Raw genomic sequence first — 16,754 nt, forward strand, 5'->3', positions numbered from 1 at the left:
ACCCCTGTGACCAAAGGCCAGCACGCTAACCATTTAGCCATGGAGCAGTGTTCTCTGTCTATACAGAAATATACAAAGTACATGGGAGGGGTTGATCAAGCAGAACAGAAGAGGAGATACTACACAGTTGGTAGGCCTTGTAAGAAGAGGTGGAAGTATGTGTTCGGTTTTGTAATCAATGTCTGCATCATAAATAGCTTTACATTATTTGATGCAACTAACTCTCCATCTAGGACAAAGCATGGGCATACACAGCTGGAATTTAGGAAGCTTCTTATACAGGAAATGATTGGAAATTTTTCTTCACTGAAATGGCGGGGCAGGAAACAGTCCCTTCCCGTGTCATGCCCTTTACCAGCAAAAAACCACACTCTTATCAAGACTGATGGGAGGGTGAAGTCCTGTGTTCTCTGTATGAACAAGAAAAGAAGAGCCCCATCAGGTAGAGCAATTCAGTCTGCCTTTAAGTGCAAGCAATGTGACATTACCTTGTGCCGTGTTGGGTGCTTCTTGATGTTCCACACTGATCTGGGGGTTCCTGTGTGTAATTAGGTAAGCTATTTGTATCATTTTAGTATAGTACAAGGTGATAACTTAAGCGATTTTTACAAAATAAAAAATTTAGTGAAGGTACCCCACAACTGTTCCTACAAGCAAATTATTACTCCTGGTTTCGATAGATAGTCAGTCAAAGAATATCCATGGGAAAGGGTTAATAGTTGTATGTAACCCTCCTGAGATCAAATACATTTTTCTTCTGGTTTAGATGAAAATGTTCGTAATTTTTCCACAAATTTGGTTAAGTGGAAACAGGCTCTTTTGACAATTTAACATTCTTAATGTTCTATTTGGCAAGAGAAATTAGCCCCAACCTCTTACATGACAGTCAAACACATTATCCATCAGGCCTCTTCCACCATGGCAAACACTGTTAATTTTTATCCATAAGTTAAAACTTCATTCCATATACCATACAAATAGTTATAAACACAAGAATTAGGGGCAGTATTAATAAACACGGTCATATTTAAAATAATGAAGTGAAACAGAAACATTGACAGTGTGAACATACATTAAAAAATTGACAATTTTTCTCCCAAAATTTGTTGACTGGAAAAATGACAGATTGATCTGTTAAATAAACAATAGGAAAATATGCCCTTTTCTAATACCTGTATATCCAGTGAGAATATTAACTAATGTTAGCATTAGTAATTTATTCAAAAATATGCACAGTACATGCTCTTGTATGAACAAGCAAATTTATTTGCAGGCCAATTCTCTTGCAGCTTCAGTATCATCTATACATATTGCTTGTGGATTCAGTAAGATTGCTCAAGCCTGCCACAGCCACTCCCTTGCTATTCAGTTAGAACCTGAAGACCAGACTGCTATACAATGTATATAGAGGGGTTCAAAAACATGTACACACACTTCAACGTGAAATTTCTATTACTAGATTTATGTTGATATTCAAGGAATGTCTAACTACTGCAATCACTTCCGGTGCTCCAAATGTCACCATTACCACCCAGACTCTTCTGATTTTGGTGAAGAACTGCACGAATGATAGCTAAAGTGTTTACAGGGATTGCTCTACAAGACCACCTCAATTTCCTCTCATGGTGCAGACAGTGTAACTGATTTTCAACAGTACTGTGATGGTGTCTGCTATTTTATTATAAGACCTTGGGGGGAGCAACTTAGCCTGATCCTGGCCATGAGCGACACCTACTTATCACGCAATAAGCCAAACAGGAATGAGCCAGGTGTGCAAGGCCAATCCTCTCTGCCACCACACCATTATCTCACTGAAGGTCTTCCAATGATGGGAGAAATACCTGGAAAGTGAACTCAGATCATTCGGAATCGAGAACACTCTAAGAGTTTCTCCTTTAGGGAAATATTTGGAAGGGTCGGTTTCTCTATTTACGATGGGCCAGAAGAGCTCAAGTAGTTTGAGTTGAGGGACAGTCCGAGTTGAGAAGTCAGTGCAACGAGGGCAGTTCTGTCTGAAGTGAGCATTCGTTCTGTTCGGTCTGTCACCGAGGAATTTAGTCTTTCGTGTCCAGCTGCTGTGAGTGAACGTGTGTGTCTCTGGTGAAGAATGAGAGAAGTCAGCAAGCAACGAACAGTGAATGACATACAGGATTTGAGGAGACTGTGGTGCATGAACTGTAAACTAAGTGGCTGCACTAGCGTACTACAAAAATAACTGTGGAACTGACTTAGCCTTGTGACAGGAGAGAGAGAGAGAGAGAGTGTGTGTGTGTGCGTGCGCAAACTGGTTCCTTGTTGTTCTGCACCACTATCCCTATTACTTCCTTTAGTTCCTCTTTCAAGTAATCCTTCAATATTCTCTTAATTCCTTGGCTTGAACTTCTAGAAGTTACCTGGGCTGCTCCACCAAGCATGCCTCCTTGACAATTTCCTTTATCTCATCCAGCAGGACCGAGTCCAGGATTTGTTTCCACACCTTCGATGATCAGTAGGACCGCTACAACCGAAGCTGCCATCAATATTGTGGTAAGCCCCATCTGATGTCTGGTCCTGTATTCAGCAGCATGCCTGGCGAGTCCACTTCGATCGTACCAATGACCTATCGCCACAGGTATTGCTGAATAGGGATCCCCATGTCTGAACCTGCTTACTAAAACCATCTTCTGCTTCCGTTGCTGGATTACGCGTTCCTGTGCAGTTTGTAAGCAATTAGCAGCAGTAACTAATAATAAATAACACAGGTAGAAGTTGAAGGGTGTTAAGTCAGAGAAAAGTGAACAAGGGATTCAACCATACCTCTTCATTCTATCCATTGTCCTGGTGGCATTTTACCAAAATATAACCTCTCAAATAATGATGGGAGTGAGTGAGCTTATGCACCACCGCGCCAGAAGTAAAACTGCTCATGCACACAAGGCACATAGAGGGCTGGTAAAATGGTACACGCAGAATATTTTGAGGTATGCAATGCCAGTGAACTACTAAAAAAAGAATGGTAAAAATACCCTCAGTAAATCGACTGCTTTGTCCACATGAATGCAAGGATTTTCTGGAGCCCAGTAAACACAAACATGGTGGGCGAGTACTATTTAATTTAAACTGAACTTCATCAGACAATAAAGTGGTGAATATCTCCATTTCACTTCCTTCAGAATTGTACATGTTATCGACATGGAAATACCACTCCAAACTGGTGTTGTTGTTTGAACATCAAACATGCCTAATCCATTTCATTCGACTCTCCCGATAGACCACAAGAAGGTGTAGAGACTGTAGCCCATTTTAGAGACAACTTAATAATACACTAAATCACATAATACAGTACAAATTTGCATTTAAAAAACTGCTATAAAAATTGTGTATACATTATTTTGGACCTCTCACATGAAATAAATTTCATGTTGAAAGTCCGTACCGACAGTAGATTGATTAAGCATTTAATATTTTTTTTAGAGTGGTCTACCTTATTGGTACAAAAAACAATATATTTATATAATAGAATACAATTAATATCAAGTGAGACATGTTTCGTCCCTTTTTCTTGGTCTTCCTCAGCCACTTATTGAATCAGAACAAATTTCAAAAGCTAGATAAATGATGTACTCTAATACTCATAATAAATGTCCAAATATTTCATACTACTGCAACATGTTTTTTTAAGATAAACAGCAGATTATATAGTCACATCTTTTAGTATATATCTTTTATGTATCTATTGGAATTTGTTCTTATTCAGTAAGTGGCTGAGGAAGTCCAGAAAAAAGGGATGAAACATGTCTCACATGATATTAATTGTATTCTAATATGTAAATATATTGTTTTTGTTACTGATAAGGTGGACCTCTCTCCAAAAATATTTACATGTCTGTAAAAAATATCATTCTAGACAGACACTTCACAGTGTTATGAATTACTTTGCAGTTCAAGCTTCACTTCTGTTCTCTCATCATCATATAAATTATCGGGTATGATAATATCCTCCCCCTTATTCAATTTATTCCCAACAAATTTATCACTAACAATTACACTGCTGTGCTGTACACTGTCAGTATTTGTAATCTGTTTCCATGGCTGGTTGAAAGCTGAGAAGGACCTAGTATCAATCAATCTCACTGCACTAGTTCTAGAAACCACTGTATTTTCCAACATACTAGTTGCAGGAAGAATAAAGCGTTCCTTTGATCTGTTTTTCACACAGGGGAACATTGGAGGCAACTCGGGTTCCCCCACCATCACAGACACCTTTGATGTTACAACAGAAGGCTGTGCTCCTATAGTCTGTGGATGCTGAATTCTTGGCTGGATGGCTATGGGAGCAGGTTGCTGTCTAGGTTCCACTGCAACTGGACTTGATTTCTTCCTGGAAAGGACACCTTTCTTAACCTGTCCTGCGTGGAGAGGAGCAGCAATACCAATATTTCCTTTCATGTTTGGATCAGTGCTACACAAATAAAAAACAGGGACTTTCCTATGTGCTTCTGATACTGAAGAATTACTAGCCAACCCCAGGTTAGTTGGTACACTATTATCAGTTGCGCTCAAATGAGTCAATTTTTTCTGACATTGTGAGCCGAGAGACGAAGTTTTTACAGTAGGATCTGTAACAGTGCCTACAGTCTTACTGTTAGATGATAAAGTTCCATTGTTTACTGTATTAGCAGTTACAAATGTGCTGTCCTCTTTATTATTATCACCACTTGAAGAGCAAGGTCTCCAAGTTACATGGCTAGAAAGACCAGAAAACTGTGAATGAAGAGATAGAATATCGTATCTTAATGATATGATGCTTTTTTCTACTGCAATTCTTTCACGTTCCTCTGAGAGTTTCTCCATTTCCAAAAGTAGCTTAGCTCGTTGCAGGCGAAGAATAACCCCCTCCAATTCCCTGGAATAGAAAGAAAAACAAAGGTAACTAATGAAAAGAATTGACTGGATGTACCAGGTGTACATGTGTTTATTATGGCTATACAACCAACTTTAGCCGTCTGTTTTTTGAGCTGATGAAAGAGCAACTCAAAGTTTGTATTGCATGTAGCAAATTATTGTTTCCTCACCCTGTCACTTGGCAGTGCCATACTTAGTGTTCTAATTACAGATGGTACCTTCAAAGCGCAAAGCTTTCTGCGTTATTTAGCTGTAACAACTTAGGACGACTAAGCCAGTATATTGTACAGGGTCTGGAATAAGATCTGATGGTTTGAGAAATTAAAAAACAAAGATGTACTTAAATATATGTTGATATTTATTCGTTCATAGAGAAGAAATATTGCTGCCATTTAAGGCGACACTCCTGAGATAAACAGATATTTTTACCTAATGCATGGATTTTCACGAAAATTTGTGGGAATGTCACCTATAGTACAGTAGAGATATCACGAACATTTCTTCCATATACAATTAATAGTTTTTCCAAAATAACTTTGAATTTTTTAATTCCATTTCTTTCATGAAATTTAACTAACATGTTAATGAAAATTTGCAATTAGGTTGATGATACTTCTTTAAAAAGCACTACATATCAATTTTTCTGTACATTTGTACATATCAAATAAGAGTTTTGTCTGTACATTGCTCAGAATTTAAAAAGGAAGGTATTTCTGTATCAGTCGTGTCCACCGTAACAAGGAAATGCACTTTTTAATTTTCCGTAATTTCTGTCTGTCTGCATGTATGTATATGTATGTATGTATGTACGTACACGCATCACGAGAAAACGGCTGAAGAGAATTGAATGAAAATCGGTATGCAAAGTTGTGAAATAAGTCACTACAATCTAGGCAATAAACAATTTTATTCACGCTGAGTGAAATGGTAGTTTAGGGGAAGACCTTAAAAGTAATTCTCAAATATTTATGTTATTAGTGATCGTACATTAATGAAAATTGGTAGGCAAAGTTGGGGAATAAGTCGCTACAATCTAGGCTATAAATAATTATATTCACGCTGAGAAGAAGGGTAGTTTAGGGGAAGGCCTCAAATGTAATTCTCAAATATTTGTTATTAGTGGTCCTATCTTAATGAAAATCGGTATGCAAAGTCGGGGAGTAAGTCGATATAATATAGGCCATAAATAATTGTATTCACACTGAGTGAAATGGTAGTTTAGGAGAAGGCCTAAAATTTAATTCTCAAATATTTATGTTATTAGTGGTCGTATCGATAAATACCACATAACTATAAATTTATATAGTATTAAATTTCTGATCATTTATGTCTTATACATTGTTACCATACTGGCTATGATTACAGAGACATTCATGAATTTGGATTTTTCTTACTAAGTCCATATTAGCACGGAGTAATGAGAAAATGGGTAAACAGAATGTAATAAAAATCTGTGTGTACAATCTGAGAATAAGGAAATACAGTCTACGCTATTAATAATTTTATAAGATGCCATAATATCACAGAGTCGAAAGAAAACAATGTGAAGGCCTACAATATAGAAAGCTCATAAAATTGACCAACAATAACATTGCATTGACCATTGTTGTTATGTGCTTTGTCTCTTCTGTTGCCTTCATCTCCGATAGACAGGATTACTGCTGCGTACCGAGTATTTTTAAAAAATGTGCTTTATATCGCACTGACACAGATAGGTCTTATGACAATGATAAGATAGGAAAGGGCTAAGAAGTGGTCTTGGCCTTAATTAAGGTACAGCCCCAGCCAGCATTTGCCTGGTGTGAAAATGGGAAACCACGGAATACCATCTCCAGGGCTGCCGACAATGGGGTTCGAATCCACTATCTCCCGGATGCAAGCTCAGAGCTGCGCGCTCCTAACCACACGGCCAACTCGCCCGGTCATACCGAGTGTAACAACCTGTCTGAATATTGGTGGGAAGTAGCTGGGGAGTTAGATAACTTTCTTCTTTCCTCTGGTTCATAAATTTCCTGATATTACTGGTACGTAACAATGGTTCATCATAGTATTCCAGCTATTCAATCCCTACTCTGAGGCACTGATTGGAATAAGCAGTGTGCATATTTCACGGAATAATGGCAGAAGAGTGTTCACGACTGTCTGCGGCCTGGTCATTCCAGCTCTGGATCTTTGGACTGTTAGATCGGCACCGTAGTACTGTTCATTAAAAGTGAGAAAATGTACATTTTTTTTTATTTGATTGAGTATTTTACATCACAACATTGCTTTTAATCGTTACATTCTTACTGACGCTTTTGTAATGACCTATGTTGACTTCAGTTAGGAAAACCACAAAGTCAGTCTATTGGAGAATCCCGTAGTGAAGCACGGGTACATCAGCTAGTAATTTACATAAGGAGATATATCGTACTAAGGTTTGTGTAATTTTTATGTTCTAAAATTTTTGACTTACAAATCCCTACTACTTGAAAAAATTCTGCAATAAAAAATTCGATATGCAGGTTTCCTAATATAGCTGTGATACATATACCACACAAATTTTGTTACATTTGGCAGAGTATTATGGGAGAAAAATGGGATTTAAGTGTAAAATTACAACTGGCGGGAAAATTAAAGCAAAGTTTAAGTTATGTTCTTCCCTGATTCATTACCTAAAAGTCACCAGAACCATATGTTTTTCCTTTCTTTCCTTTCTCAGCAGCTTCTGAATGAATACTGGTAACTCTGGAAGCTTGTCTCTTCTTTTCCTTCTCCAAAGAATGGAAAATGATTTACCTGCATTTTGTTTTTCACAATGCAACTTTTCCTGAGTCAAAATTATGGGGATTTTAGGTTCTGTCATATCACGATTGTTGGATATAGGTGCAGGACATACATGGCTCGAAGTTGATGTGACACTTTTCTGATGAGAACAATCTGATTCCGATAACATTTCATGACCTTTTATCCCTGGTTTCTTCAATAGGACTCTTGTTCGGTAACAGCTTGATCCCCATCTCTTTCCTATCAAAAGTTCAGCAAATCGTCGCTTAGCTTAGGCTGATTTATGTTTACGCCTATTGTTTATTCCATTGGATACAAGCTATCAATTATTGCAGCACACTATCTTTCAATAATAATAGTATCTTGATACGCAACTACACGAGGTTACTTGTGTGCGTACTTCACAAAAGTCAACAGACTGGCTACTAACACAGAACTCACAAAAAAGATTAAATGTACAAGAATAACAAAACTTACAGTTGTTGGCACTATTGTGGTACCATCAGGAATACCAATACAAGCTTGTTGCTCAATGACAGTCGAGTACTGAAATATTAGACTGTTGTTGTTGTTGTTTGAGTCATCAGTCCATAGACTGGTTTGATGCAGCCCTCCATGCCACCCTATCCTGTGCTAACCTTTTCACTTCTGCGTAACTATTGCATCCTACATCTGCTCTAATCTGCTTGTCATATTCATACCTTGGTCTACCCCTACCGTTCTTACCACCTACACTTCCTTCAAAAACAAACTGAACAAGTCCTGGGTGTCTTAAGATGTGTCCTATCATTCTATCTCTTCTTCTCGTCAAATTTTGCCAAATCGATCTCCTCTCACCAATTCGATTCAGTATCTCTTCATTCATGATTCGATCTATCCATCTAACATTCATCATTCTTCTGTAACACCACATTTCAAAAGCTTCTATTTTCTTTCTTTCTGAGCTAGTTATCATCCATGTTTCACTTCCATACAATGCCACGCTCCACACGAGTCTTCAAAAACATTTTTCTAATTCCGATATCAATGTTTGAAGTGAGCAAATTTCTTTTCTTAAGAAAGCTCTTCCTTGTTTGTGCTAGTCTGCATTTTATGTCCTCCTTACTTCTGCCATCGTTAGTTATTTTACTACCCAAGTAACAATATTAATCTACTTCCTTTAAGACTTCATTTCCTAATCTAATATTTCCTACATCACCTGCCTTCGTTCGACTGCACTCCATTACTTTTGGTTTGGACTTATTTATTTTCATCTTGTACTCCTTACCCAAGACTTCATCCATACCATTCAGCAACTTTGAGATCTTCTGCAGTCTCACATAAATAACAATATCATAGACAAATCTCAAGGTTTTGATTTCTTCTCCTTGGACTGTGATTACCTTTCCAAATTTCTCTTTGATTTCCTTTACTGCCTGTTCTATGTAAACATTGAAAAGGAGAGGGGACAAACTGCAGCCTTGCCTCACTCCTTTCTGGACTGCTGCTTCTTTTTCAAAGCCCTTGATTTTTATCACTGCAGATTGATTTTTATACAGATTGTAGCCTAGATAATTCTTCGTCCTCGGTATCTGATCCCTATCATCTTCAGAATCATAAACAGCTTGGTCCAATGAACATTATCAAATGCCTTTTCTAGATCTACGAATGCCATATACGTGGGCTTGTCCTTCTTGATTCCATCCTCTAAGATCAGACGTAAAGTCAGGATTGCTTCACGTGTTCCTACATTTCTTCTGAAGCCAAACTGATCTTCTCCCAACTCAGCTTCAACTTGTTTTTTCATTCTTCTGTAAATAATACGTGTTAAAATTTTGCAGGCATGAGATACTAAACTGATGGCGCGGTAGTTTTCACACCTGTCAGCACCAGCTTTCTTGGAAATAGGTATAACAACATTCTTCCGAAAATCGGGTGGGACTTCTCCTGTCTCATACATCTTGCACACTAAATGAAATTAACCTTGCCATGCTGGTTTCTCCTAAGGCAGTCAGTAATTCAGAGGGAATGTCATCAATTCCAGGTGCCTTGTTCCTATTGAGGTCACTCACAGCTCTGTCAAACTCTAACCTCAAAATTGGGTCTCCCATTTCATCAGCATCAACAGCCTCTTCATGTTCCACAACCAAATTATCTACATCTTTACCTTGATACAACTGTTGTATATGCTCCTGCCATCTTTCTGCTTTGTCTTCTTTCCCTAGAAGTGGCTTTCCATCTGAACTCTTAATATTCATACACCTAGATTTCCTCTCTCCAAAGGTTTCCTTGATTTTCCTGTATGCAGCATCTACCTTTCCCAGGACCATACAGCCTTCGACATCCTTGCACTTATCCTTCAGCCATTCTTCCTTAGCTATCTTGCACTTTCTATCCACTTGATTCTTTAATCGTCTGTATTCTTTTCTGGCTTCTTCATTTCTAGCACTCTTGTATTTTCGTCGTTCATCAATCAAGTCTAGTATCTCCTGAGTTATCCACTGATTCTTAGTTGATCTTTTCTTCCTTCCTAACATTTCTTCAGCAGCCCTACTGACTTCATTTTTCATGACTCTCCACTCCTTCCTCTATAGTGTTTCCTTCAGCCTTTTCATTTAGTCCTTGTGCAACATGTTCCTTGAAACAATCCCTCACACTCTTTTCTTTCAACTTGTCTAGATCCCATCTCCTTGCATTCTTTCCTTTCTTCAACTTCAGATGGCATTTCATGAACAACAAGTTGTGGTCAGAGTCCACGTCTGCTCCTGGGAAAGTTTTGCAATCCAACACCTGGTTTCTGAATCTCTGCCTAATCATAATGAAGTCTATTTGATACCTTCCAGTGTCTCCAGGTCTCGTCTATGTATACAGCCGTCATTTGTGGTGTTTGAACCAAGTATTGGCAAGGACTAAATTATGATCAGTGCAGAATTCAACCAGCCGACTTCCTCTTTCGTTCCTTTGTCCCAATCCAAATTCTCTTACTGTACTACCTTCTCTTCCTTGGCCTACCACTGCATTCCAGTCTCCCATCACAATTAGATTCTTGTCACCTTTTACATATTGTATTAGATCTTCTATCTCCTCGTATACTCTTTCGATTTCTTCATTCATCCGCTGAACTAGTAGGCATATAGACCTGCACTATTGTGGTGGGCATTGGTTTGGTGTCTATCTTGACGACAATAATTCTTTCACTATGCTGGTCGTAGTAGCTTACCCGCTGCCCTATTTTGTAATTCATTATTAAACCAACTCCTGCATTTCCCCTGTTTGATTTTGTGTTGATAATTCGGTAGTCGCCTGACCAAAAATCTTGTTCTTCCTGCCAACGTACTTCACTTATACCAACTACATCTAACTTTAGCCTATCCATCTCCCTTTTCAGATTCTCTAATCTACCACAATGATTCAAACTTCTAACATTCCACGCTCCGACTCACAGAATGTCAGTATCCATCTTCCTGATGATCGCCCCCTCTCGTGTAGTCCCCACCCGGAGATCCGAATGGGGGACTAGTTAACCTCTGGAATATTTTACCCGGGAGGAAGCCAGCATCAGTACATCATTCATACAGAGAGCTGCATGTCCTCGGGAGTTAGTTACGGCTGTAGTTTCCCGTTGCTTTCAGCCGTGTAGCAGCATCAACACAGCTAAGCCATGTTGAGTATTATTACAAGGACGTATCAGTCAATGATCTAGACTGCCGCCCTTGCAACTACCGAAAGGCTGCTACCCCCCTTTCGTTGAACCATTCGTTAGTCTGGTCTCTCAACAGATACCCATCCGATATGGTGGAACTTGCGGCTCGACTATCTGCATCATTGGACCACGCATTCCTCCCCACCGCGGCAAGGTCACATGGTTCGCAGAGGAGGTATTAGTCTGTACCAGGCTTTATAAATTCATTCAGAAATATGGTAGATCTTAGAGATGGATTCCGCATAAATATATCAGGAGAAGGGGGGCAGGTGGTTGTTGGCCCATCCCATGGGTGCATAACTGCCAAGAACAGGCATATTTGATTGAATGGAAACATGACAATGACATCACTACCTAACAAATCAGTTCAGCAAATGCCACGCCAATTTCTGCTGTGTGCAGACCGACAAACAAAGCATTATTAAAGTGATAAATTGTTTGAATTCAACGGAATAACTTTGTGACAAGAAAGAAGAAACTCGATCCTTTCAATTCCAGTCATAAAATTTGTCTTGCCAAAATATCAATTTTTATCTTTGGAGTGTCGCCTTAATAAAGTAACGAGTTGGCGGGGTAGTGGGATCAATTAACACTAGACTGGTAGCTTCTATACTAAGATTTATTATCCACGCATTAAACTACACACAACTTTTGCTCATAACACACACTTACACAGTTCCCGCGCTCTCTCTGCCTTAGTTTCTCACTTGTTCTCGCGCTACACAGTTTTACATTCACACACAAGGTTCCACGTCGCACGGCTACACGTTCTCTCCTTCGCCGTCAGTCCGCACTGTAGCACGCTAGTCCGATAATCACGGCAGTGCACACGCTTCACTACACTGGCAGTCGCTCACGACTGAACCGCAACATCATCCAACTCAATCTAACTCTCACTAACTCCAGGCAAGACACTCCTCTCTTATATAGCTGCGCCGACCCTTCTAGAACAGTCTGGATGCTAGATGTATCCACGAACCTCGCGAGATGGAAGACGCCAGATTAATCGTCGAGTAATTTCCATAGTCCTCTGCTGCTGGACCGCGGACGGAAGCGGGAGGGGCTGGCCTAGCACTTAAGTGTTGCTCGTAATTGGCTCGGTTGAAGCGTAAGGGGATGGGCCTATACGGTGACGAGCCCGGCCCATAGCAAGTTGGCATGGTGGACGCTGTAATCGTTACACTGCCCCCTCCTTAAGGCTGCTCGTCCCGAGCTGCTTCACGATACGGTGCCAAGCGATCCAGATGAACAACCATCATCTTCCCTCGGGGAGGCCGCCGGATCCAGTAGACGTCGTTGATTCTGGTGACGATTGTATATGGGCCTTCCCATTGTGGCTGCAGTTTCGGTGACTTCCCTTTCATCCGCACCGGACAGTACAGCCACACTCTGTCACCTTCCTGGAAACCCGCAGATTTCGCGAGCATGTCGTACCAGGCTTTCATCCGGTCGCTGGTTACACTTAGATGATGTCAGGCATAATTGCGGATGTCGTTGAGCTGATCCACATACTCCCATGCATAGTCTGTCGCTGGTTGCTGCTGGTCTGGTGCCGACCCGAACATTAGATCGCATGGCAGGCGGAGCTCCTTTCCAAAGACCATGTTGGCAGGTGTCATGCCCGTTGTCTCATGGGTGGACGTTCGATAGGCCATCAAGAAGAATGCGACCCTCTCGTCCCAGTCCTTCTGGTGCGCCGAAACCACCTTCCTGAGGTGCTCCTCGACGGTTTTCACAAAACGTTCCACCATGCCGACCGAGGGTGGAGAGGCATCGTACGGGTCTTCCGCACTCCTAAGCGTTGCAGAACCTCTTGCATTAGCCTGGACTCAAAGTTTCTGCCTTGGTCGCTATGAAGTTCCCTCGGAACACCGAATCGACAGAAGAAGTTCTTGACCAAGACATCGGCCACTGTCGATGCCTCTTGGTTCGGGACGGCGTAGACCTCCGGCCACCTGAAGTAGTCCATAGCCAGGAGTAGGTAATGGTTCCCGGCGTCAGATTTGGGGAATGGTCCAGCGACATCAATGGCGATCCTTATGAATGGTGCTCCAACGTTGCACTGCATCATTCGGCCCCTACTTCTGGTACATGGTCCCCGGCTCGCCATGCAGGTGTCACACAGCTGGCACATCCTCTCAACATCGTCCCTTAAGTGCACCCAGTAGTAACGCTGCCAGGCATGATCTAGGGTCTTATTTACTCCCAAGTGGCCGGCAGTAGTGCCCAAATCCAACTCAGTCAGCACCTCTTTTCTCATGTTCCTAAGAATTATCAGCTGTGCAATGTGCTTCTTTCCGTCGGTTGATTCCCACGCGTGGGTAAGTACCCTATCACTAACCATGACAGACGACCACTGGGCCCAGTACGCCTTATAGGTTGGACTGCATTCGGCGATGTCTTTCCATTCCGGCCTCTGTCACGACTCTACTTCTCGTATGATCAGCCCGATGTCGTCGGCCTTCAGCTGCTCCTTCCTGAGGGCGTCTCGATCCCATCCTTCAGCAGCGGTGGCCTTCACGGCCCGGACGTCAACGATGCCCGCTTGTTTCTCCACTTTCTGGCAGTGTGTACAGTTCTTAGGGCACGGTCTTCTGGATAGAGCGTTGGCGTTGCAGTGCTTCTTTCCTTGTCGGTGCTCGGTGGTGAAGTCATACTCCTGAAGGCGTTGCATCCAGCGAGCTGTCTGTCCTTCCAGGTTTCTAAAGCTTAGGAGTGAGGTCATTGTGGAGTGGTCGGTGTGCAGGCAGAAAGGCTGCCCATACAGATACTTGTGGAAGTGCTCCAAGGTCTTCATGATGGCCAGCAATTCCCGGCGCATCACACAGTAATTTCTCTCAGCTTTTGACAATGTCTTGCTAAAATAGGCGATCACCTTCTCTTGGCCGTCTTGCGCTCGTGACAGCACCCCACCAATTCCCATATCGCTGGCGTCTGTATCGACGATGAACTTCTCCCCAGGCTTGGGGTATCCGAGGATGGGTGCTGTACACAGTGACTCCTTCAGCTTCCGGAAGGCAGCCTCCGCCTCGCTTGACCATTGGAAAACCTCTCCTCGGTGAGCCGTGTAAGAGGCTTTGAGATGTCTGCGTAGCCAGCTATAAATCTGCGGTAGTACATGCAAAGGCCGAGGAAACTCCTTAGTTCTCGCTTGTCCTTCGGCACCGGCCAGTCCCTGACAGCTTCTAACTTCTCTGGATATGTGGCTACTCCCTCCGATGACACAATGTGGCCTAGGTAGCGCACCTCCTTGTGGAACAGCTGACATTTTCCGGGATTTAACTTTAGGTGAGCCCCAAGTAGCCTCTCAAACACTTTCTGCAGGTTCTCCACGTGCTCACTGAACGTGCGTCCCACAATAATTATGTCGTCCTGATACACGAGACAAGCGTTGTGAATTAGCCCTCTCGGTATGGCCTTCACAAGTTGCTCGAAAGTCGCCGGCACGTTGCAGAGGCCGAAGGGCACCATGGTAAACTGGTAGAGCCCTTGGCCGGTTGAGAACACTGTCTTCTCTTTGTCTTCCGGATGGAGCGCTACTTGCCAGTATCCAGACTTCAGGTCCAAAGTCGAAAACCACTGGGCTCCAAATAACGTGTCCAGGGTGTCATCTATCCAAGGTAACGCGAAACAGTCCTTCTTCGTGACGTCGTTCAACTTTCGGTAATCGACGCAGAAACGGAGTTCACCATTCTTTTTCTTCACCAGGATGACTGGCGAGGACCAAAGGCTGTTCAACTCCTCGATGACTCCCTGCTGCTCCATGTCATCTAGCATCTGGTCGATTTCCACCTTCTTCGCCGGGGTACCCTACGAGGTGGCTGTCGGATTGGAGCGGCATCGCTGGTGTTAATGTGATGGTACACTCTATCCGTCTTTCCGTAGTCACCTGCGGTAGCAGTGAAGATGTCCTGAAACTGATGGATTAGTTTCTTAACCTCCCTGAGCTGTCTTGCCTCTAAATGTTTCCAAGCGTAGGATATAATCTTCCGGAGCTTATCCAATCCTTCGCCTGGTTCCAGGGTCTGTGCGTCTTTGTCGTCCACTGGCATGATGCACATGACTGGTTCACAAATCCCAAGCTCAGTCCCACTGGATACCCTCTGCTCCCGCGATGTCGAATTCAATATTCGTACAGCCGGGACGAGCATCCTGTCCAGGTAGAGTCCTTGATCGGCGGTCGGCGAACCGGGTTCCACGAGCACGCTATCCCCTTGTATGGGTTCCTCTAACCGTGCCATAACCATCATCTTGCTGTTGGCTGGTATCACTTTGTCACTAGCCAACATTAATTGTGTTACTCGAGGTTGCATCCCTGGGCGTCGCAGCATTATCTCTTGTTTGCCGAGCCACAACACAAGTCGTCTCACGTCGGCACTCGCCTCGTATGCCCGTAGCGCGTTTAGGCCCAGGATGATCTCATCCGTGATGGTGGTGACTAAGGCCCAGACTCATAGGCGCTGTTGTCCCAGTGTGAGTTGAAGTAACGCCTCCTTCAAGACAGGGATGGTGTCTCCTGAGGCCGTTCGCAGCGCGCAAGGGCGGTTGGGTTCCCTCTCTGGCTGTACCTCAGCGATGTCCAGCCTGGCGATGGTCAATGCCGCCCCCATGTCTATCGTGACCCGGCACGGCCTGTCTCCGAGCCACCGTCGGCGATTAAGCTGTTGTCGCTCCGCTCGGTGACCACATTTAGCATGAAACGAGGGGATGGTAGTTACAGTGTCAGTAAGCCCCTCTCCTTGTCGGCCCTTACTTGTTTTACTGATCAGGGGCTGCCTCCATACGGCAGTTCCTCCGCAGGTGGCCATGCTCGCTGCAATTCCAACAGGTGACCTCGGTGCACCGGCGTCTCGGCGTGCATCGTTTTCCTGCAATGGCGCGGGTCTCCGGCATGTCCTCGCTTCTCACGGCTCGTATTCCTGGTGACGGTGCCTCTGTTCCCGTCACTGCCTCCATCCTCCGGGCTAACGTCAATGAGCTCCCCAATGAGCATCAGCTTTTGACGGATCTCAGCGTCGTGGAGCCCATCAATGAATGTATAGGCTGCTTCCCGCTGAATGTGGTCCTGAGGCAGCCCATCCAGAGCCTTGTGGGCTAGCTGATCCACATCTTGCGCGAATTCTTGCAACGTCTCATTTGCGCGCTGGGTCCTCTTCCTCAGCTGGTCTCGGAAGGCTGGTGGTCACCATATCGGTTTTTGACCGCTCTAACAATCTCGTCGTAAGTGGCACCCGGCTGAAGGCTGTGTAGTACTTCCGCTGCTGGTCCTTGTAGTCCAGCGATTAGGTACATGGCCCTTTCCTCCGATGTTCAACCGCTGTGCCCGCACACGGTCTCGAATTGGGCCCGGAAGGTCCGCGAAGATGTTGTCCCATCGAAATGCAGGGGTTTTACCTTCCTGGCACTGGAGTCACTGTAGGTG

At 43.2% G+C, this 16,754-nt stretch overlaps 2 protein-coding genes across 6 annotated transcripts in view; one reads left to right on the forward strand and one right to left on the reverse strand.

The window, feature by feature from the left end:
* LOC136884942 (protein regulator of cytokinesis 1) overlaps nt 1–3,171 on the forward strand; it is a 165,301-nt gene extending 162,130 nt beyond the window's left edge. The window contains exon 7 of one of the 2 annotated variants that reach the window (XM_067157290.2): nt 2,447–3,171. The gene's annotated coding sequence lies outside the window, so the exon portion shown is untranslated. The remainder of the gene's footprint in view (nt 1–2,446) is intronic. The other variant, XM_067157281.2, reaches the window with a different exon arrangement.
* A 138-nt stretch (nt 3,172–3,309) lies between these two features.
* LOC136884920 (uncharacterized protein DDB_G0284459) overlaps nt 3,310–16,754 on the reverse strand; it is a 54,927-nt gene continuing 41,482 nt past the window's right edge. For all 4 annotated transcript variants that reach the window (XM_067157259.2, XM_067157254.2, XM_067157238.2 and 1 more), the window contains one exon: nt 3,310–4,885. In XM_067157259.2, coding sequence (XP_067013360.2) covers nt 3,904–4,885 — 982 coding nt within the window. In that variant the 3' untranslated portion in view covers nt 3,310–3,903. The remainder of the gene's footprint in view (nt 4,886–16,754) is intronic.

The sequence above is a fragment of the Anabrus simplex genome, chromosome 1 (assembly GCF_040414725.1).
Source record: "Anabrus simplex isolate iqAnaSimp1 chromosome 1, ASM4041472v1, whole genome shotgun sequence".
In the NCBI taxonomy this organism is placed as follows: Eukaryota; Metazoa; Arthropoda; class Insecta; order Orthoptera; family Tettigoniidae; genus Anabrus; species Anabrus simplex.